Source organism: Mobula birostris, chromosome 8 (genome assembly GCF_030028105.1).
Source record: "Mobula birostris isolate sMobBir1 chromosome 8, sMobBir1.hap1, whole genome shotgun sequence".
NCBI lineage: Eukaryota > Metazoa > Chordata > Chondrichthyes > Myliobatiformes > Myliobatidae > Mobula > Mobula birostris.
The window spans coordinates 140,309,536-140,333,502 of NC_092377.1; the positions used below are offsets into that span (position 1 = coordinate 140,309,536).

Consider the following 23,967-nt stretch of genomic DNA (forward strand, 5'->3'; position numbering starts at 1 on the left):
ATGGATTGACATGTCAGAATAGAAATGGGGATAGGGATTAAAATATTTGGCCACCGGGAAATTCAACTTTTGGTGGAAGGAGTAGAGGTGCTTGACAAAACCATGTCAAGGATGTTGCATGGGGAGCACTGGATACAATAGATGATGCCAACAGGTTCATTGAGGCCCAGAATGAAAGTAAGGGAGGTAGTAAATGGGCAGGTGTAGCATTTCTATCGCTTGCAAGGATATTAGTGCAGAGCGATGAATGGACAATTGTATAATGGAGGGAATGATCCTTGTGGAAAGTGGAGAGTTGAGGGGAGGTAAAGATATATTTGGTGGTAGGATCCCGGTCAAGATGGCGGAAGGTGTGGAGAATGATGTGTTGGGGAGGTAAGTGAGGACAAGAGGAACTCTATCCCTGTTAAGGTGGCAGGAAGATGGGATGAGCGTAGATGTCCAGGAAATGGAGTAGACGTGTGAGAGCAGCCTCAATGGTAGAGGAAGGGAAACTCCGTTCTTTGAAGAAGGGGGATATGCCTAACGTCCTGGAAAGGAAAGCTTCATCCTGGGAACAGATGCAGCGGAGATGAAGGAACTGAGAAAAGGGAATAGCATTTTTATCGGAGACAGGGTGGGAAGAGCTATAGTGAAGGTAGCCATGGGAATCAGTAGGTTTATAAAAGATGTTGGTATATAGTTTGTCTCCGGAGATGGAGACAGAGAGATCGAAAAGGGGAGGGAGGTGTCAGAAATGGACCAAGTAAAGGGCAACATGGAAATCGGAGGCAAAAGTTGATGAAATTGATGAGCTCAGCATGGGTGCATGAAGCAGCACTAATGCAGTCGTCAAAGTAGCACAGGAGGAGTATGGAGCATTGCCAGGGAACATATGGAAGGAACATGGATTGTTCTTTGTAGTCAATGAAAAAGCAGACAAAGCTGGGGCTCACGCAGGTGCCCACGGCTACCCCTTGAGTTTGGAGAAAGAGGGAGGGCCTTTCAGCTGGAGGATGGTAAATCGGTGAAATCTGTTGCCACAGAGGGCTGTGAAGGCCAAGTCACTGGGTATATTTAAGGTAGAGATTGACATATTCTTGATTGGTAAAGGGCATAAGGTTTCTGTGAGAGAAGGCAGGAGAATGGTGATGAAAAGAAACCAGCCATGATTCAACGGCTGAGTAGACCCAATGGGCCTAATTTGACACGTATAGCTTATTATTTTATTCCTGAGTTATATAGAATGGATTGAAAGTTTTTTGTTAATTTAAAATCTAATTTACAATATTAGGGATGAATCAATAGTTTAATATTGTTTACTTTTGTGCTATATGACCAGGTTTACTAACGTCAGCTTATACAGAAGACACCTCAACATGTTCAAGGCATTCTATACGCCTAGTCTGAGGTCGATCCTTGGCATCTATTGGCAGGACTGAGTCACAAATCTAAAGGTCCTTGACAGGGCAGGGACCCAGAGTGTTGAGACTATAATCGCAAAAGCACAGCTTCGGTGGACAGGACATGTCATCCACGTGAAGGATTCCTGAATGCCCATGCTGAGCTTTCAATGGGCAAGAGGAATCGTGGCAGCTCCTGTAAGAGGTTCAAAAACTGTGTGAAAGCTAAGATTGTACACACTGGGCTTGTACTAAAATGGCTGGAACAGAGTGGCTGGCGAGCCTTGGTCAGAACTGCTCACAACAACCTGGAGGAGAGGCGCCGAGCAGGACTAATCGCTGCCTGACGAAGAAGGAAAACAATAGCTGCGGCTCCACTTCCAGATCCAGCAAAGTTTTCATGCCCTTACTGTGGCCGTCTAGGTCACCCACAACTTGGACTGAGCAACCACCTCTGAACGCACAACAGGACTGCACAAATCTAACCGCCATCATCCAATATGATGGACAAGCAATCAAACCAATCACAGTCTGACCTCAATTGCCCCTTGGGATGGTGGGTGTGAGCCACCTTCTTGAAAGTGCAGTTCCTCTGGGGAGATTGCTCCCACTCTACAACTAGAGTGGGGAAAGATGAAGGGAGGCCTGTACAGTTGGAGAGGAAGGTCCAGGATGCAGCCCCAGTGACAATGTCAGAATGGTGATACATTTCCAAGACAGGATGGTGTGTGACCTGGAAGGGAATGTTTGGGTGGTGGTATTCACTTGCATTTCCCACTCTCGTCCTTTCCTGTGAGCTCTTGAGATGCTGACGGAGTAACCTGGACAAGTAACGGCGTTTTGCAGATGGTAAACACTGCAGCTGCTGTATGCTGGCTGTACAGGGAGTGAATGGACTCATGATGGATGGGCAGGCAGGTATGCAGACTGCTCTGCTCTGGCTGCTGCTGAATTTCAATGATAAGTGTGTATGAGCTGCATTCCTTAAAGCCTTCCTGAAAACCTACTGAAAGTCCAAATACACCATCCACTGCATACAACTGAATGGCTTGAACCTAGATTTCTCTAACTCCCCCCCCCCCACCTTCTCTATTCCATACTCTAGTTGTACTCACCCCTTCTCTTCTCCTCTCTTGCCCATCACTTCCCAAAGGTGCCCCTCCTCCTTCCCTTTCTTCCATAGCCCACTGTCCTCACTATTAGGTTCCTTCTTCTCCAACCTACCTATACCCCCCCAGCTCCTTACTTCATCCTCCTCCCCCACCCATCCACCTTCCCCCTCACCTATAACCTGCCGGCTTATACTCTCCACCTTCACCCTACTTTCTTATTCTGCCTTAATGCTTCCCCTTCCTTTCCAGTCCTGATGAAGTTTTACCCTGAAAAGTCAACTTCCATAGATACTGCCTGACTTGCTGAGATCCTCCAGCATTTTGGATGTGTCACACAAGATTCCCAGCATCTGCGGTATCTTATATATGTAATAAATCATTCAAATAAGATTTTCCTTCCATAGGTCCAGGTGGACTCTACTGAATCATACCGTCATCTTTACATCATCTTGGACCACATTCCTTATTGCAGGTTCCAGCATTTTCCAGATGTAGGGCTAGCAGCTTATAGCTCCCCTTTTCTCTGCCCCTGTTCTTAAACAGTGGGATCACAGTTAAATTCTTCCTATTCTAAAATCTCTATTTTCCCTTTCAGGTTTGCTGGGGTCCTATGAACTCAAACTCTGCGGTTCTGCACAATGGCGTCTTGCCGTACTTGCAGCTCACCGATCAGCTGCGTTTTGGCATGTCCAGGCTCAGCCTGAAGTCGGGTGCCTTCAAGGCCTGCACAGCCCTGTGAACACAAATTCTCACTGGTGTTGCATACTGAAGTGTAGCAGGAGCCGGAACATCGAAGACAGTGAGAGTGGCCTTCAGCGAGCTCTGCACTCAGTGATCGATTTGCCGGGGAACTCAAAAGAAAAAAGCAACACTTCAGACTGACTGTAACACTGAAATAGTGACTGTAATCTCCTTTGTCACTGTGGAAGGAGCGATATCTGTCTCTCCCCTGTTAGTGAGAGACGGTGCATGTGGGATGTCAAGATGTTGGCGTGAACAGTTAGTTTTTGATGGACTGTAGACCATCGTCTCTCTTTGAGGCTTTGCTTTTGCTTGCATGGTGGGTGGTGCGAATGCTGATGCTTTATGCTGGAATAAGTGGGGAGGGGGCAGGCAGAACTTTTTCTGACGTTCATTCTTTGAGGTTTTTTTCTTCTGTTTCAAGGATGTCTGCAGAGAGTAAGAATTTCAGGTTGTATATTGAATATGTTCTCTGATACTTAATGGAACTATTGAACATACAGTAGTTGTTACACTCCAAGCCATAGGAAAAGTTTCCAAACCTCAAGGTTTCAGAAGACGATGACCAGTGTATTTACTATCCCTGGAGGCATCTTCCCTTTCAAAACAGTGGCCACTTTATTGGGTACACCTGCTCATTAATGCAAATATCAAGTCAATCAATCAATTCAATGCATTAAAGCATGCAGACTTGGTCAAGAGGTTCAGCTGCTTCTCTGACCAAACATCAGAATGGGAAGAAATATGATCTAAGTGACTTTGACAGTGGAAAGATTGATGGTGCCAGATGGGGTGGTTTGATGATTTCAGAAACTGCTGATTTCCTGGGATTTTCATGCATAATAGCCTCTAGGGTGTTCAGAGCATGGTGCAAGAAACCAGCAAAAAAAAATCTAGTGAGCGGTAGTTGTGTGGGTGAAAATGCCTTGTTAATAAAAGAGGTCAGAGGAGAATGGTCAGACTAGTTCAATGTACCTTTATTAGGTACAGGAGGTACCTAATACAGAGGTCACTGAGTTTAGCTGAATAGGTGCTTGGGATTTATTAGTTTTCGTGCTGAAGAACACCTTGGCAAAGCTGCTGCAGTAAGCTCCTGGTTAACAGTGACCCCAAAAGTGTTGGTTAGTTAGTACTTTCCTGGTTAATTGCTGAGCATTATAGTCACAACCATCACATGGTTAATAAGGTTTTACATTATTAAGTAGGTTTTGATTCCAGTTAAAATGCAAGTGTCATATTTTTTTCAAAGAGAATGGAAAGTGTGAGAATGAGATTACTGGGGGATAAGTGCAAACTGTCAGCCAACTAGATTGATTCCCAATTTTCAGGGAATACTTTTGCTATAAGTCACAGGCTTATCTGTACACTATCAGCAGCACACCCCATTGATACTTCAGTTGCAATATCTTTCCCAATGCACAACTCTGAGACGTTTAGGACCATAATATTGAAAAGAATATAATGCAAAACTGGGTCATGTTCATCACTTTGAAAAAGTGGAACAGAAATTAAAGTCATAGAGTCATACAACAATGAAATAAACCCTTCAACCCAACTCATCCATGCCAGCCAAGGTGCCCATCCAAGCTAGTCCCATTTACCTCAGATTGGTCCATATTTCTCTAAACCTTTTCTATCCATTTACCTATCCAAGTATCTTTTAAATGTTGTTAAAGCACCTACCACAAGCATCTCCTCTGGAAGCTGTTTCCATATATGGACCACACCCTAGCTGAAGAGGTTTCCCTTCAGGTTCCAATTAAATCTCTCCCATTTCACCATAAACTTATGTCTTCCAGCTCTTGAATCCCCAACGCTGGAAGAAAAGACCATGTATTCATCCTATATATAAGCACCATGATTTTATATACCTCCATACGATCACGTCTCTTTCAATACACTTCAATGAATACAGCCCCAGCTCACTCAATCTCACAGCATATCTCAGTCCCTTCCGTCCTGGCAGCATCCTTGTAAGTTTTTTCTATGTTTTCCAGCCTAATGACATCTTTACACAGCAGGGTGACCAAAATTGATGTAATATTCCAAGAGTGGTCACACCAACTTCTAATAAAACCGCACCATAACGTCCTAACTTCTATACTTTATGGAGTGCAATAAAAAGTTGACCTCTGGGGATGAAACGTTGACATTTCTTTCCCTCAGCATAAATGCTGCCTGACTACTGAGTTCCTTCAGCATTTTATGTGTGTTATTCAAGGTTTCCAGCATCTGCAGAATCTCTTGTGTTCAATGCCCTGACCGATTCACCACCCTGTCAAACCCGTGAAGTCAACGCATTAAACATGCAAGTTTGCACCATATTTGTACTGGACTCTACATCTAAAGTTTGGTTCTTTTGAAGCTAAGAGTGACAGATTTCAGAAGAACTGCATCTCAAAGAGCTACTTGGCTCACTGAGTTTATGTCAGCAAGAAGTGAGATGAAAGGTTACATTGCACTTCAGTCCTTCACGAGAAAGGTTGCTCAGGAAGCCGATGAAAAATCATACTTGCAATTGCAAACTTATCATAATTATAACATAAAGGAAAACACCTAAAAGGATAAAAATCTGAAAACCTTTTTCATAAATAAAGCATCTTCAGAGGCTTTGCAATCAATATTTTATTGATGTCTTCTTTAAGGAAAGTATAACAATATCCGTTTGGTGGTCTTAAATGCCAGGTTTTTTAATACCTTGTTATGGCTGCAGGGCAAATTCATATCACTGACGCAATTTACATGATAACTACTATAAAACATGTTCTGCCACTGCAGTTAATCAAGGCCAATGATCTTCTACACAAAACTGCCACACAGAGGAAAATTAAACTGAATGATCACTCCTCTTTGTTGAAGGATTCCAGTGAAAGTAAGCATTGCTCTGTCAGATTTAATTTCAAAGTTAGCCTTGAGATCTCAAAGTCTAGCCTCTCCAGGGAGCAGGAAAAGTTCTTTGTAGCTGGTTTTGTGTTACCAATTATGTCCCTTGTAACTAGTTTTAAAATTTTTAAATAAGTGCCTGAAGTGTGCAACTTTCCATTATTGCAGGCTGTGTCTCTGAGATGAAATATGGGAGTATTGAGAACAGTTTTGGGCCCCTTATCTAAGAAAAGATTTGCTAGTTTTGGAGAGGGTTCAGAAGAGGTTCATGAGAATGATTCTGGGAATGGAAGTGTTAATGTATGAGGAGCATTTGATAGCTCTGGGCTTGTTCTCGCTGGAGTTTAGAAGGGAGGGGGTGTGGTCTCAGTGAAACCTATTGAATATTGAATGGCCTAGACAGAGTAGATGTGGAGAGGATGTTTCCTATAATGGGTGAGTCCAGGACCAGAAGGAATAGCCTCAGAATAGGATGCCCATTTAAACAGAGATGAGGAGGAATTTCTTCAGCCAGAGGGCAGTGAACCTGTAGAATTCATTGCTACAGACTAAATCATTCAGTATATTTGAAACAGAGGTTGATAGTTTCTTGATTAGTAAGGGTGTCAAAGCTTACTGGAGAAGGCAGGCGAATGGGTTTGAAAAGGATAATAAACCAGCCATGATGGAATGCAGAGTACACTGATGGGCTGAATGGCCTAATTCTGCTCCCATGTCTTATGACGAGCCTCTCATCAGCAGCAGTTTTCTGTGGGATGGTGTGTCTTCACTTTCTGATTGCTGCAGAATAGCATTCAGTGTGCAAAGGCTGGGTCAGCAGGAGTACTGAGCATAAGAGATAGAAGGAGGAGTAGGTCATTCCTCCAAACAAACAGATCATGGTGATATTTCCTGCTTCATTTCCATAAGACTTGACTCCCTTAATATCTAAGATTCTACCGATCTCCACCTTGAATGCATTCATTGCATTTTCGGCTGCTTTGGGCACAGAGCCCCAAAGATTTCTCACTTTCTGGGGGAAGAAATTTCTTCTCATCCTTGCCTCCAATGGTCAGTCCTTATTTTGATTCTGTGACACACAGAAATGCTGGAGGAACTCAACAGGTCAGGCAGTGTAGACGGAGAAGAATAAAAAGACAATGCTTCGCCAGGTCTGGAAAAGAAGGGGGAAGGAGTCAGGATAGGAAGGTGGGGGAGGGGAAGGAGTACAAGCTGGTAGGTGATAGGTGAGGCCAGGTGAGGTGGAATGTATTTGGATGGAGGAAGGGGAGGTGGAGAAATTACTTAGGGAAATTGATGTTGATGCCATCAGCTTGGAGGCTACCCAGATGGATTATGAAGCGTTGCATCTCCAATCTGAGAGCGGCCTCATCATGACAGCAGAGCAGGCCTTGCACTGACATGTCAGAATGGGAATGGAGATTAAAGTTAAAATGGCTGGCATCTGGGAGGTTCTGTTTGTTGCGGGCAGAGCGAAGGTGCTCGGCAAAGTGGACCCCAATGTACGTCAGGTTTCACCAGTGTAGAGGAGGCCACACAGGGTGCACGAGACACCGACAGGCTTGCATGAGAAGTATTTGCCTCGCTTGGAAAGACGGTTTGGGGTCTTGAATAGAGGTGGAGGTGGGGGGGGGGAGCGTGCGGTGAAAAGAGTAGGTGTAGCACCTCCTCCACTTGCAGGGAGAAGTACCAGGAGATAGCGGGGAGGGATGAATGGACAAAGAAATCATGGATCACTATGGAAAAAGGAGACTGGGGGGAGGTAAAGTTGTATTTAGTGGCACGATCCCATTAAAGATAGAAGTTGTGGAGAATAATGTGCTGAATGCACAGGCGCATGGGTGGGTGGGGAAATAGGTCGGCCTTCCATCTGGCAGAAGATACAAAAGCTGGGAAACAAGCAACACTGGGCTTAAGGACAGCTGTGGTTGCCCTCCTGTGAAAAGACTCTTGGAGGTCTTTGTTTTATATGCATTGTAATTTTCTCAACATTTAATCTCCTACACTGTCAAGCCTAACCTCTCCCTAGAATTCAGGCTCTCATGTCTGAGCAACTTCGGACCATTCCAAGTGACCATCAAAAGGAAGCTCAAAGCCCAAGAAGGTTGGCTGCTGCTGGAGTGCCATTCAGTGAGGCAATGCATGCCATCAATGCGCACAGAGATGGGTCCACAGACATGGCCTACAATATTGGCCACTAAGACAAGAGATTTTGTAGATGCTGGAAATCCACAGCAATACTTTATACTTTATTGTCGCCAAACAATTGATACTAGAGCGTACAATCATCACAGCGATATTTGTTATTATATATTATTATATATTACAACACACACAAAATGCAGGAGAAACTCAGAATGTTAGGCAGCACCTATGGAAATGAATAAACAATCGATGTTTTGGGATGAGTTCCTTATCAGATTCCTACTTTGTCAGCCCTTTACTTTTTCACCTATTACCTCTCAGCTTCTTCATCCCCATTCCCCCACCCACCCAACTTCACCTTCTATTTTGTACTCCTTCCCCTCCCCACACTTTCTTTTGGCATCTTCCCCCTTCCTTTCCAGTCCTGATGAAGGGTCACAGCTTGAAACCTTGACTCTTTACACAGATGCTGCCTGACCTGCTGAGTTCCTCCAGCATTTTGTGTGTTATACGATATTGGCTCTGAAGTTGTGTCAGCATATTTCCCAGAGGGCCATGGGTTGTTCTCAATGCCAGACAGTGACGTACTGAGACTGATCAATTATCTGCCCCAACTCTCCTAACTTCCTAAACTCCTGAAAATTACTAAATTGACAAAAAAACAAAATCAATGCAGAAAAATGAACATTGACTTTATCTGTCAAAATTATAACAATACAAAAAAGGCCCAGCGCCAACAGCGGTAGGTTGGACATAAACAAGACGGGCTACCATAAATGGTTGTGATTAGAATAAAAATTGTATCTAAGTGAGTGTCAGTGAATGTTAAAGAGGGGAATGGCCTCAGCACGTTGAGTTTAGGATAGTTTTTTGTCAGAGCTTCTTGACTTTTGATGCCAGCTATCATTCCCCGTCAAGTCCCAAACTGGGAGAGGCTTTCCCTTCCTCTCTCCAGGCTTCAAACAACATCTTCACATTGGATTCACATTCAGATTCATTTACTTATCACATGTAAATTGTAACCATACAGTGAGATGCGTTGTTTGCATTAACAACCAACGTAACTTAATAATGTGATGGGAACAGTTCAGAAGGGTCGCCACATATTCTGGCAGCAATATAACATGCTCCTAATACGTGGCAGAACAATACAGAACAAAACAAAACAGAAGATGGAAAGTAACAAAACCGTGATTGCAAAACAAGCCCCGCTCCTCCTTCCCACCCACGCACATAATCAGTCCTCCAACCCCTGGATAAACCATCTCCGACCTCTAGTGGACTCATGGAATCACAGACATCGGGCTCCAACTTCCCCAGTGTACTCACAGAGACCCGCGGAACCAGGTTTCCGATTGTTCTTTGGGAACCGATTGTCAGATTGAACCCACGGCTTGCCGATGAAGACGAATGAGGACCCCGATCACTAGGCCTCGAACTCTGCACTCACCAATGATGGTACTCCAAACACTAGGCCTCGAACTCTGCACTCACCAATGATGGTACTCCGAACTCTAGGCCTTTAACTCTGCACTCACCATCGATGGTGCCCCGAACACTAGGCCTCGAACTATGCACTCACTAATGATGGTACCCCAAACGTTAGGCTTTAAACTCTTGTCTTGCCAGCATCCATACCTGGAGGTTGAACGGTCCTTGTTTCTTCTGCCTGCATGGAAATCCAATTCTGCAACTCACTGACCTTGCAGGATCAGCATCTCTTGGCTTCACTGAGCTGCTAGTCCAACATCTGACTGCTATGTCTCAAGTCTGCATCACTGGCATTCAAACGCAGAGTGGAGGCCTAGATTCAGGCCTAACCTCTAATTTACCCTCAGCCCAGTCCCTAATTCCTAACCTGACACCTAACTCCAAGCACCATTCCTATGGACCTAAAGATTAGCTAAAAGAACAACCATGTCTGAGCACAACCTCATTGGAGACTGCATCTTAGTGCCATGTTGATCGGAAGTAACCAAAGTTGATCCAGATATGTTCCCCTACCAATGAAAGTTTCAATACCTTGAGCCCACTGTCCAGTTGGACCACTTATTTTCCTTTTGGAATTGTTGATAAGCACACATTGCTCCAGGAATTTCTTTACGAGGAGAAATTATCTTGCTGAGGCTGATCATCTTGGGATTGCAGGTTAAGGTGTGATTTAATTGCATTTTGATTAATATTTTTGTACTTGAGACTGATAGAATTTAATGGACTGACGGTGTGAACGTTGATTTCTCCAAGTTTTGGTAATTTATTCCTCCTTGTTCTTCTTTGAATCCCCACTCTGGTCGCCCCCTTGCTTCTTCTCCTCACTACTTGTTGCCCCCCACTTCCCTTTCTCCAGTGTCCTATTTCCTCTCCTATCAGATTCCTTCTTCTCCAGCTCTTTATCTTTTCCACCTATCACCTCCCAGCTCCTTACTTCATCGCCCTCCCCCAAATAACTATCACCTTCTCACTTGTACTCCTTTGCCTCCTTATTCCGGCATCTTTCCACCTTCCTTTCCAGTCCCGGTGAAGGGTCTCGGCCTGAAACGTCGACTGTATATTCATTTCCGTAGACGCTGGCTGACCTGCTAAGTTGCTCCAGCATTTTGTGTGTGTTGCTCTAGGATGTAATGGTGCAGGCCCTGGCGGAGATGGACATCAAAGTAGGCAGATGGGGCTATGCCAGAAGATTCCTAAATCTCAGCTCATGTTCTATGCTCAGAATGACCTTCTCCTGTGCCTGAACAAAATGGCTTTATTTCCATTTAGTAATGAATAGTGTTCATAGATATCACCTAATCAAGTCAATAATGGTAAACATTATCAGTACTTGGTTTCTAGTCCATGCTTCTGCGTAGCGAGAAATTCATAACTTCTGATCAGGAGTTTTATTCTCTCAGCTCATTCCTCTAACACAATAACCAGATTTATTTCCAAAAAGATGCTGCTATAAAAGAACAAGTGACTGCGAATGCTGGAGGAACTCGCTGGCTCAGGCAGCTTCTCTGTAGGGAAATCGACCATCAGCGTTTCTGGTCGAGATCCTTCATGGAAACGGGAATGAAAGAGGGGAGATACAGTACCTGGTACAGAAAGCTAGGGGAAGAGAAGAATAGGTGGACAATAGGTGGATCCAGCTGAGGGGGGGGGGCATGTGTTAAGCAGGTGAGGGAGGGGGGAAGTACAAATGATGTAAGAAGCTGGGAGATGAGAGGTGAATAAAGGGCTGAAGAAGAAGGAATCTGACAGGAAAGGGCAGTAGACCATGGAATAGGGAGAGGAAATGGTGGGGGCAAAATGTGGATGACGGGTAGATGGAGATGGTGGGGAAGGAGAAAGAGAGGGGATGATAGGGGCCTTTGGGATTAAGAAAAATAAAAGGGGGCAGAGAGGAGTGGAGGATTATCAGGAGTTAGGGAAATTGATGGTTATGCTGTCATGTCAGAAAATACCAAGGTGAAATCCAAGGTGCGGTTTCTCTAATCTGCATCTAGCACTGCTTTGGTGGTAGAGGAGCTCATGGACAGACATGTCAGTGTGGGAATGGGATATGGAATTAAAATGGCTGGCCACCGGCAGATCCTGGCTGGAACACTGGACAGAGTGAAGATGCTCTATGAAGTGATCTCCAAATGTGTGTTGGGTCTCACCAGTGGATTTCTTCTGAGGTGGTCTGCCGGGAACAGGGATGTCTTGCGTCCATTTCTGTCTTGTGGGCTTTGAGGTCAGTGTGGGACACACACATTTTGTCAAAGGAGGGGTACAGGAGATGACCGATGGGACAGGTCTGTACATTCCTGAAGTGCTCAGCGTCCCCTTTCCATTTCCAGTGGCTGAGGGTCAAAGATCCTTATAAGTTGCTGGGGCTGAGGAGTGAGAAGTGAGGAGGTTTATAAAATCATGAGGCGCATTGATATGTTGAAGTGGTCAAGTATTTTCCCCAGGATAAGGGGAGTCTACAGGACATAGGTGTTGGGTTAAAGTGGAAAATTTGAAAAGAAACTTTCCACAGTGGGGCGGTAAGTATATGGAATGAGCTGCCAGAGAAAGTGGGTGTAGCAGACAAAATTACACAATTTAAAATATTTTTGGACAGGTACATGGATCGGAATGGTTCGGAGGCAAATGGGGCGAGCTCGGGAAGGAACATTGATCAGCATGGATGGGTGGTGCCCAAGGTGGAAAAGTTCATGTATGTTCGCAAAGTCCCCTTAAAAATGGCTTTGTAGACGTCCTTGAACCTTTCTCTCCACTGGTGGAACTCAGAGCCGTGCGCCTGTCCGAGGAGTCTGATATTGTGCATGTGAGTGTTGTTGTCTGGAGCGGAGGAAGAACACTTTATATTCCATCTGGGGAGCTTCCTACTTGATGGCACGATACTGGTTTCTCCTTCTGGTAAAAATGTTTTTTCCCTCCCCCTCCCCTCTTCTTTTATTCCCAACTCTGGCCTTTTACCTCTCCTCAATTGCCTATCACTTCCCCCTGGGTTGCCTCCTCCTTCCCTCTCTCCAATGATCCGCTCTCCTTTCCTATCGGATTCCTTCTTCCCCAGACCTTGACCTTTCCCACCAACTGGGTTTCACCTATCACCTTCTAGCTAGCCTCCTTCTCCTCTTCCCCACCTGTCTATTATGTGTCTTCCCTCCCATTTCATTCCTGAAATTTCGACTAATTATTCATTTCCAAAGATGCTGCCTGACTTGCTGAGTTCCTCCAGCTTTTTGTGTGTCTTGCTTTGGATTTCCGGCATCTGCAGACTTTCTCATGTTTATTATTTACAATAATACTGAAATATTAAATACACAACATTGCTCCCTGCTTAGCTATAAACTCCAAGTCAGTATAGAATTTATCTCTTGTCAAATATGTAATGTGTTGCTTCTCTAGTCATCTTATATACATGGTATACCACAAAATACAGCTACTTCACAGACATCAACAGCAGAGTACAGTTTCAATCAAGGTTACTCAATGGGGGTTCTGCGAGACGTCACTAGAGTTTCTGCTAGAGATCGTGATTTAAAAAAAATAAATGTCATTCTTTGAACTTTGCACAACGCGTGATGCTAGCGCTCGCAGTGCTGGCAGTGATTGAGCAGACCCGTTAGCAATCTCGTTAGAGGGCTCTCAGCTCAGTACGGCAGTGCGGAGTAGGGCCGTATTTATTTGCTTGAGTCCGTGCTCAGTTTTTGTTGTGAGATCGGGGAAGCTGTTGGTAATTGGAGAGCGCTGTATTGCACAGAGGGGAGAATGGCAGGCTGCTGAGGAGCAGTCTATAGAATGGAGGGGAGGACAGTAGGCTGATGCTGAGCATTGTATTTCACGGAGGGGAGGACGGTGGGCTGATGAGGAGCCCTGTATTGTACAGAGGGGATGGTGGTAGGCTGATAATTGGTGTGCGTTGTATTGCACAGAGGGGAGGACAGTAACCTGATGAGGAGCATTAAAAGCATTTTCCAAGCATTGAATGGACTCATCCAACTTGGGCTGTGATATCAGCCTCTCCCTCCTGAATTAATGCCCCCCACCCCCCAAACTTCCCCTTGCACACAAGCCAACTGACTTATGGGAGCGAACAGACTCTACTGGTGTGGTGGAAAATTGGAGGGAAATTTTCATTCTAAAGAAGGAATTTTTACGTGCCGCGACTCAGCTGCCGACCTGCCGCTTTGCTTGTTGTTGTAAATGTTGCAAAAGCTGGATTGTGTAGGTTAGAAGTGAAATGCATTGTGGAGTTTTTGTATTTCTTTGCAATTTTCTCATTTAGTTATTTATTATGCGGTTCCTTTTTATATTTTATTAACCCCTGTGTTCGGACAAGAGGCAATATAAAAAATTGAAAAGGTTTCACTGTCAAACAGTATGATGAGACTACGTATTGATGACACGTCACATGATACTGAAGAGGTTTTGTGTGATAAACTGTAAGACAACAGCTTCTCTATCAAGGTTGATGAGCAAACAGATTTCACCAATAAATGCAATGTTGTAGCATTTGCAAGATTTGTAAATGATGGTGAAGTTCAAGAAAACTTCTCCTGTTGCAAAGAGCTGCCCGAAACAAGCAAAGGCTAAGATATATTTAATGTTTTGTCTTCATATCTGAAAACAAAAGTTCTGCCTTGGAGGAACTCTGTTGGCAGCTCTACTGATTGTGTCCCATTAATGGCTGGCTCCATGAGAGGTTTTACTGATTGTGTCCCATTAATGGCTGGCTCCATGGTGGTTGTGGGAGTTGACTGTGGGACAGCAAGAAGTGGTTCTGACAGCTCTGGACACCTTTCTTCTCTGACAATTAACCCTGCTCTTCTCAATTGATCAACGTGTCAATGCCAGATGACATCAGATGCAATCTCCACTGTGTAGGAGAGTGGTCCAGTTCCATCTTTAATCTTCCAAGTACCCAGTTTTGATCACCTCTGTAGACCCTTGCCAGGACTGCTTGTCCAGGAGTGTAACATTGAATCTCCTTGTTTGAGGATCCCTCAATTTGCCTAAGCTCTTTGGCTTGTAGTCTCCTTCTAAGATTGGGTTTGAGGAGATCTAAGCATGAGCACAAGGAACAACTTTGCTGGTGAATTGTTGGTCATGGAGTGTGCTGCATTGTAATATGCAAGGAGGAAATTGGTGAGCTTCTGATTCAGTGTCAGTGTAGTGTGTTCTGCTGACATTGCTCGCAGTGTGTTCTTCAGACTCTGGACAAACCTTTCGACCAAGCCATTTGTAGCTGGGTGGTATGGTGCAGATGTATATGTCTTATTCCAGTCATTTTCTGGAAGCACTGAAACTGTTCTGCAACTAACTGTGGTCCATTGTCACTGACTACATGTTCTGGAACTCCAGTTCTTGAGAAGAGGCTTCACAACACATCCACAGTGTGTGAGGCTGTAGTGGAGGCTATTGGGAAGACTTCTGGCTACCTTGCAGCCGCATTCACTACTACCAAGAGATTTGTGCCCGTGAATGGTCCGGCAAAATCCAGATGAGTCCACTGTCAGGGCAATGCAGGCCATTCCCAGGGATGGAGAGGTGCTGCTCTTGGCATCTTCTGGATATGTTCCCATCCTGAACAGAGGATGGCAAGCTGCTCAATCCGCTGATCTATCCCAGACCCTGAGACAAAGCTTTGAGCCTTGTAGTACCTCCAATGTTTTAGCCCTCAGCTTGGATGGTGTAACACCTCTCAATCCTCACATATGGAAACCCCTGTTAATGGCAGGTTCATCCTGGCGCTGGTATAAATTGGGAAACTAGGATTTCTGCTGCACACTGCAGCCATTTTGGGTTGCTGCATAGACCTGAGCCAGTGTGGGGTCTTTTCTGATTTCCCTATGGATCATCTCTGCCATAATAGGGAGACTTCTGATTTGCGTTAGAGAAAATACATCAAAAGGTGTGTCCTCTCATGTAAAATTTTCAGGTATTTCCTTTACCAAGGGTAAATGTGACAATCCATCAGCATTTCCATGATTAGTTGTCCTCTTGAATTTGATCTTCTAATTGTGTCATCTAAGGAACAAAGTATACCTCTGCATTTTGCTGGTGTTATTACTAGAATATCCTTCTGTGGATTGAAAATGAACACTAGTGGTTGATAATCAGTAATGATGGTAAACTCTCACCATACTGGTACTGGTTGAAACTTCTTACACCCCAAACCAGACTCAAATCTGTGCACAGATTTTTCCCTGCAAGGGTAAGGGGAACATGATGCAAAGGCTTTGGGGCATTCTCTTCCATCACTCATAATGTGACATGACTGCACCTATACCATAAGGCGAGGCATCACAGGCAAGCTTCACTGGCTGATGTGGATCAAAATGTGTGACTACCATGTCCGACATCACTTTTTGGAAAGCCATCTCACGCTGCGTTGTCCATTGCCATTTCTTCTGGGTGTGTAGTAATGACTTCAAGGGGTGGAGCATAGTAGCCAGGTTTGGCAGGAACCTGTTATAGTAATTGACAAATCCTAAAAGGGACTGCAGCTGTGACACGTTGCTTGACCTTAGGGCATCTACAACTGCTTTAATTTTGCCAGGTTAGTTGTTTAATACATTCAACACACACACACACACACACAAAATGCTGGTGAACGCAGCAGGCCAGGCAGCATCTATAGGAAGAGGTACAGTCGACATTTCGGGCTGGGACCCTTTGTCAGGACTAACTGATAGAAGAGATAGTAAGAGATTTGAAAGTAGGAGGGGGAGGGGGAGATCCGAAATGGTAGGAGAAGACAGGAGGGAGAGGGATGGAGCCAGGAGCTGGAAAGTTTCTCCTATCATTATGGATCTCCCCCTCCCCTTCCTACTTTCAAATCTCTTACTATCTCTTCTTTCAGTTAGTCCTGACGAAGGGTCCCGGCCCAAAACGTCGACTGTACCTTTTCCTATAGATGCTGCCTGGCCTGCTGCATTCCACCAGCATTTTGTGTGTGGCTTGCTTGTATTTCCAGCATCTGCAGATTTCCTTGTGTCTGCATGTTTAATACATGGTGTGACTACAGTAAGTGATGTTTGTTTAAATAATTCACACTTGGTGCATTGTGCTCTAAGCCTTTAATCTTGTAATCCGTTTCACACTGTCTTGACATTTTGGAGATGTTCCTTGTCCTTCTCACTGGTGATCAGGTAACACCTAGTGCCTGGGTAGACTTGCAGCATCTGGTCTATAGCTATCTGACAGAGTGCAGGTGCAGATGCTACTCCAAAAATAAGCCTATTAAAGCAATGAAGCCCTTTGGGAGTCTTTCAGGTAAGAAACACTTTGGACTTTTCTTCCAACTCCATCTGAAGCGTAGGCTTCAGTTAAACCCACTTTGCTGAAGCGTTTTCCTCCAGAAAGGTTTGCAAAGATATCCTCTATCTTAAGCAGAGGGAATTGATCTATTTTCAGTACTGGATTGACAGTGACCTTAAAATCACACACATCCTGACAGGCCCATCCTGCTTGGTTACTGGGATAACTGCAGTTGCTTATGGGCTCCACTCAAACTTGGAAAGAATTCATTCAACCTCTATGCGATCTAGCTCACTGGCTATTTTATCATGAATGGGTTAAGGAACCAGATGGGCTTTGTAAAACTTGGGTTTGGCATTTTTTATTTAACACTAATATATCCCTGACATGATTGAGATTTCCAAAGCCATCCCTGAACTCTGCTGTGGCATCATCCAGTACCTTTGTTAATTCACATTCAGTTGACTCTATTGCAGGGGATGTGACATGTAAATAGTGGATGGATCTCCAATCCAGTTGTAGTTGTCCCAGCCAATCACGGTCCCACAGCCCTGGCCCTCCTGTTTTTACCACACGCAAGCCCAATGTGACTTGTTTGTTGTTGTATTTCACTGTTATGAATGTCATTCCCTCAGGAGTTGTCTTTTCTCCAGTATTAAGTTCTTAGTTAGGTATCTGCAGCTTCAGTTCAGTATCTTTGAAATGCAGTTCAAACTTCGTTTTTGGAATGACTGAAACAGCTGTGCTAATGATCAATTCCATTTTAATTAATTTGCTGTTCATTTCTGGTGTAAGCCATATTGCTTGTCTCTTGCTAGTTTTCATTGGCTACTCAGTTTATGTCACTCCCATCATTATCAGATTTTTCATCAACAGCATGCAGATTACTGCTCTTTCTGAAACTGCAGTTTGACTTTCTATTGTTTTCTCTTCACCGTGCAATTCATTTATTTTTGTCTGCCTGGCATGGTCTTTGTATATGTCCTACTTTGTTGCTTTTTCTGCAAGTTTCATCTTTAAAACTGCATTGGTATGGTGTATGTTTGCCCCTGCACAACAATAACACAATTTGTTCAGCCAGATAGGTTTCTGTTTAGATATTGCAATTTTTTTCATGCTTTCTGTCATTCCTGACTGCAATTTATTTTTGTCTCTGGCTGCTGTTTTCATTGATACAGTGATTTCAACTGCTCTTTTAAATATGGGACATCAACATTCAGGGATATTCAATATTCAGGAGGGATAGACGTGAAAGAAAAGGAGGTGGGGTGGCATTGCTGGTTAGAGAGGAGATTAACGCAATAGAAAGGAAGGGCATTAGCCAGGAGGATATGGAATCGATATGGGTAGAGCTGTATAACACTAAGGGGCAGAAAACGCTGGTGGGAGTTGTATACAGGCCACCTAACAGTATTAGTGACGTTGGGGATGGCATTAAACAGGAAATTAGAAATGCGTGCAATAAAGGAACAGCAGTTATAATGGGTGACTTCAATCTACATATAGATCGGGTGAACCAAATTGGTAAGGGTGCTGAGGAAATGGATTTCTTGGAATGTATGCGGGATAGTTTTCTGAACCAGCATATCGAGGAACCAACTAGGGAGCAGGCCATTCTGGACTGGGTATTGAGCAATGAGGAAGGGTTAGTTAGCAATCTTGTCATGCGAGGCCCCTTGGGTAAGAGTGACCATAATATGGTGGAATTCTTCTTTAAGATGGGGAGTAATATAGTTAATTCAGAAACAAAGGTTCTGAACTTAAAGAAGGGTAACTTTGAAGGTATGAGACATGAATTAGCTAAGATAGACTGGCAAATGATACTTAAAGGGTTAACGGTGGATATGCAATGGCAAGCATTTAAAGATCGCATGGATGAACTACAACAATTGTTCATCCCAGTTTGGCAAAAGAATAAACCAGGGAAGGTAGTGCACCCGTGGCCGACGAGGGAAATTAGGGATAGTATCAATTCCAAAGAAGAAGCATACAAATTAGCCAGAAAAAGTGGCACACCTGAGGACTGGGAGAAATTCAGAGTCCAGCAGAGGACGACAAAGGGCTTAATTAGGAAAGGAAAAAAAGATTATGAGAGAAAGCTGATAGGGAACATAAAAACTGACTGTAAAAGCTTTTATAGATATGTGAAAAGAAAAAGATTGGTTAAGACAATTGTAGGTCCCTTACAGACAGAAACAGGTGAATTGATCATGGGGAACAAGGACATGGCAGACCAATTGAATAACTACTTTGGTTCTGTCTTCACTAAGGAGGACATAAATAATCTTCCAGAAATAGTAGGGGATCGAGGGTCTAGTGAGATGGAGGAACTGAGGGAAATACATGCTAGTAGGGAAGTGGTGTTAGGTAAATCGAAGGGATTGAAGGCAGATAAATCCTGAGGGCCAGATGGTCTGCATCCCAGAGTGCTTAAGGAAGTAGCCCAAGAAATAGTGGATGCATCAGTGATAATTTTTCAAAACTCTTTAGATTCTGGATTAGCTCCTGAGGATTGGAGGGTGGCTAATGTAACCCCCGCTTTTTAAAAAAGGAGGGAGAGAGAAACCGGGGAATTATAGACCAGTAAGCCTGAAATTGGTGGTGGGGAAAATGCTAGAGCCAGTTATCAAAGATGTGATAACAGCACATTTGGAAAGCGGTGAAATCATCGGACAAAGTCAGCATGGATTTGTGAAAGGAAAATCATGTCTGACGAATCTCACAGAATTTTTTGAGGATGTAACTAGTAGAGTGGATCGGAGAGAACCAGTCGGTGTGGTATATTTCGATTTTCAAAAGGCTTTTGAAAGTAGATCTCATATCGTCTCTCACAATCACCCTGATCTCATCCCTAATCAAGAGTGCCACCCCACCTCCTCGGCCTTCCTGCCTATCTTTCCGTAATACCTGATACCCTTGGATATTTAATTCCCAGTCATCTCCACCTTGCAACCAGGTTTCTGTAATGGCCACTAAATCGTATGCCTTGGTACTGATCTGTGCCACAAGTTCACTAACCTTGTTTCTAATACTATGGGCATTTAGATAAAGTGCCCTTATACTCATTGTCCTTTTAGAATCTAATGACCTATGCGATTTTTGTTTTTTACTTTTATGCACTCTACTCTTACTTTTTTCTTCACTAACTCTAGCTTTGGTCTCTGCATCACTTCCCTCTTCTTTTCTGTGTGGGTTCCCATATTCGTTTAAAAACTCCCCAACAGCACTAGCAAACAATCTCCCTAGGACATTGATCCTGGCCCTGCCCAGATGTAGACCGTCCGGGTGGTACTGGTCCCACCTCCCCCAGAAGCGGTTCCAATGCCTCAGGAATCTGAAACCCTCCCTCCTGCACCACCACTCAAGCCACATGTTCATTCTAGCTATCCTGCTATTCCAACTCTGGCTAGCACGTGGCACCGGTAATAACCCCGAGATTTTTACCTTTGAGGTCCTACTCTTTAATTTATCTCCGAGCTCCCTAAATTCAGCTCGTAGGACCTCATCCTGCTTTCTCCCTATACTGTTAGTACCTACATGCACCACGACAGCTGGTTGCTCACCCTTCCCTTTCAGAATGCCCTGCAGCCTCTCCGAGACATCTCTGACTCTCGCACCCAGGAGGCAACACACCATACAGGAGTCCCGTTTGCGGCCACAGAAGCTCGTCTCTATTCCCCTTACCATGGAATTCCCTACCACAACAGCTCCGCCACTCTTTTTCTTGCCCTCATGCGCAGCAGACCCACCCACGGTGCTGTGATCCTGGCTACTGCTGCCTTCACCTGATGAGCCATCTCCCCCAACAGACTCCAAAGCAGTATATCTGTTTTGGAGGGAGATGACCGCAGGAGACTCCTGTACTATCTTCCTGCTACTACTCTTCCTGTTGGTCAGCCATTCCCTATCTTTCCTTAGATTCTTAAACTGCAGTGTGATCAACTCACTAAATGTGCTATCCACAACGTCCTCAGCATCTCGGATGCTCCAAAGTGCGCAGCTCTAGTGCCGCCATGCGGTCTATCAGGAGCTGCAGCCGGACACAGTTCCTGCACACGTAGGAATAATTCCTTTCCTCCCTCTGATGCTGCTCAATCTGCAGAGTTCCTCCAGTGGATGGTTGAACCACTGAGTAACCCTTGGTAGATACTAAAGTCATGGTCATCCCAGTCTTGTCTGTCTTTTATCACTCAGGAACCATTAAGAATGGAATTGAAATACTTTTAAGTAATTAAAAATATTACTAAGCTAAAGTGGAGCAGTGATTACATCTCTCTTCTTCTTCTTCTTCTTCTTACAGAAACATCTGCATGATGCTGAGCTAGGGCACATCATCGGTTCTGTAAGAGGATTAATAGTGAGATCTCCGGAGCATTAATCCAGAAAAAGCTGTTTGAATCCCACCATAGCAGCTAGGGAAATGAAAACTGGACAATTAAATAATTTCAGAATTTAATAAATTAGTCACAATTGGCCAAGAAACTCGTTTGCTAATCTTCTTCGGGGGAGGACAGCTGCTGTCCTTACCCAGTCAGGCCAACGTATGACACCAGACCAATATGGGTTCACCTTTAATGTTCTCCTCAGATCAGGGCAGTCATGTACAGTTAGTAAATGCTGTCATGGCAGCGGTGTCCACATCCCAGATACAGGCAACTATAAAAACTGTAGTTAATCCTATTCCCATTGAGATGGCAGTCCTCACGTACCCTGGACTAACCTTCCCACAGGATCCATCAGCAGATTCCTTGGCAGCGGAAAGCACTGCCTGATTGCCAGGTAGAATCCAGTGGCAAATTTGGAAAGTCCACATTTGGAAGGGTGTGTGCCAAAATCCCTTGTTTGTTTGTGCTTACAAATAGGAGGTGGCCTACACTTCAGAATCAGAATCAAGTTTATTATCACTGGCATGTGTCGTGACATTTGTTAACTTAGCAGCAGTAGTTCAACATAAAACATAATATAGAAGAAAAGAAAAATAAAATAATAATAGTAATAATAAATAAATAAATAAACCAATTACAGTATGCATATATTGAATAGATTAAAAATTGTGCAAAATACAGAAAAAAATATATATTAAAAAAGTGAGGTAGTGTTCATGGGTTCAATGTCCATTTAGGAATCAGATGGCAGAGAGGGAGAAGCTGTTCCTGAATCGCTGAGTGTGTGCCTTCAGGCTTCTGTACCTCCTACCTGATGGTAACAGTGAGAAAAGGGCATGCCCTGGTGCTGGAGGTCCTTAATAATGGATGCTGCCTTTCTGAGACATCGTTCCTTGAAGATGTCCTGCGTACTTTGTAGGCTAGTACCCAAGATAGAGCCGAAGAAATTTACAACCCTCTGCGGCTTCTTTTGGTCCTGTGCAGTAGCACCCTCCCGCTCCCCCCATACCAGACAGTGATGTACCCTGTCAGAATGCTCTCCATGGTACATCTATAGATATTTTTGAGTGTATTTGTGACATACCAAATCTCTTCAAACTCCTAATGAAGTATAGTCGCTGTCTTGCCTTCTTTATTGATATGTCCCAACATATCAATGCAGTTCTTTATAACTGCATTGATATGTTGGGACCAGGTTAGGTCCTCAGAGATCTTGAAGACTGATGCTCTTTTGCTTTTAACAAAAAAAAAATCAAACCAAGTTTTTGTTTCTCTGAAACTTTACTTAATAAGTTATGAATCTATTATGTTCATAGTTGGACCATTTATCCCATTCCTATTCACTGGGGAGTATGAATCATTTCTGCTGCCTCCCCCTAATAGTGGGCAGCCATTTATTAAAAATTAAACTAGTGCTCATATTTGTAAAAATGACTATGTAAAGAAATAAGGCTCATCAACACAAGACAAAACTATTCTTGGTACATAACAAGCTTTTTGCAAAGAGACACTGATAATAGAAAAGTATATACATCATCACCATAACATTTATGACAGAAAAAAGAAGTGGGTGAATACAATAACATTCCCATTCTAAATTCAGTATGTCCCGTTGACCCTTGTCAATTTTTATAGCTGTACCAAAGAAAGCATCCTATCTCAATGCACCATGGCTTGCTTTGCATCTGCTCTGCCCAAAACTGCAAGAAGTCGCAGGGCTCCAGCACATCACAAGAACCACTGTCCCCTGCATGGACTCTGCCGACTTGGACCAAAGAGGACCAAAGAGTATTCCCACTTGGACCTTCTCTCTTCTCCCTTCTCCTTTGGACAGGAGATACCAAATGTATACCAACAAGGACAGTTTCTATCCTGCTGTCATAGAACTGAACACTTGCACTCAGTCTCACAGTCTACATCGCTATGGCCCTTTGCACCCTATTGTCTACCTGCACGACACTTCATTCTGCATTCTGTTGTTGCTTTCCCTTGTACTAACTACCTTGATTTACTTTTGTCTTGAAATGATCTGTGTGGATGGCATGCAAAACTAAGTTTCTCACTGTATCTTGATACATGTAAATTCTAATGCTTTCAAAAGCCAATTAGCTTGCAGACTACGCTATTTGATTACAAAATCTGGGAGTGATAATTAATGGTGTGATGGCACATCACACTGATGCCATTGTGAATCTACCTCAATATTCACTGAGTTTGCAAATTAATATTTTCTTGCTCCCGCAGTTCATTCAGACCATGGAATAGGCTTTTTGCTAGTGTTATTGACATACTGTCTAACAGCACATATGCTCACACACACCAAAACCTCAAGGATGCCTTCGATAAAAGTCTTCTGTTCATGTGACCATTGACATTCAATGGGCCATGTTTCTGAAGACCGTGCCAATGGCAAATAGCATTCATCTCCAAGATACCAATCAGTGAATTAAAATTTTTAAATTGCCTCATCCCTTTGAAAGAACGCTTTTAAAATTACTCTTTTTCAATTTAAAATTCTGGGCCTGCACAAATAGTGGCTGGGTAGCTATTTTTGCAGAGAGATTTATGAGGATGCAAATTCCACTT

General features: G+C 43.8%; 1 protein-coding gene across 1 annotated transcript in view; it reads right to left on the minus strand.

The window, feature by feature from the left end:
• Positions 1–21,019: 21,019 nt before the first annotated feature.
• The window catches only part of zmat4a (zinc finger, matrin-type 4a), a 205,267-nt gene continuing 202,319 nt past the window's right edge, over positions 21,020–23,967 (minus strand). The window contains exon 7 of the mRNA XM_072266929.1: positions 21,020–21,083. Coding sequence (XP_072123030.1) covers positions 21,020–21,083 — 64 coding nt within the window. The remainder of the gene's footprint in view (positions 21,084–23,967) is intronic.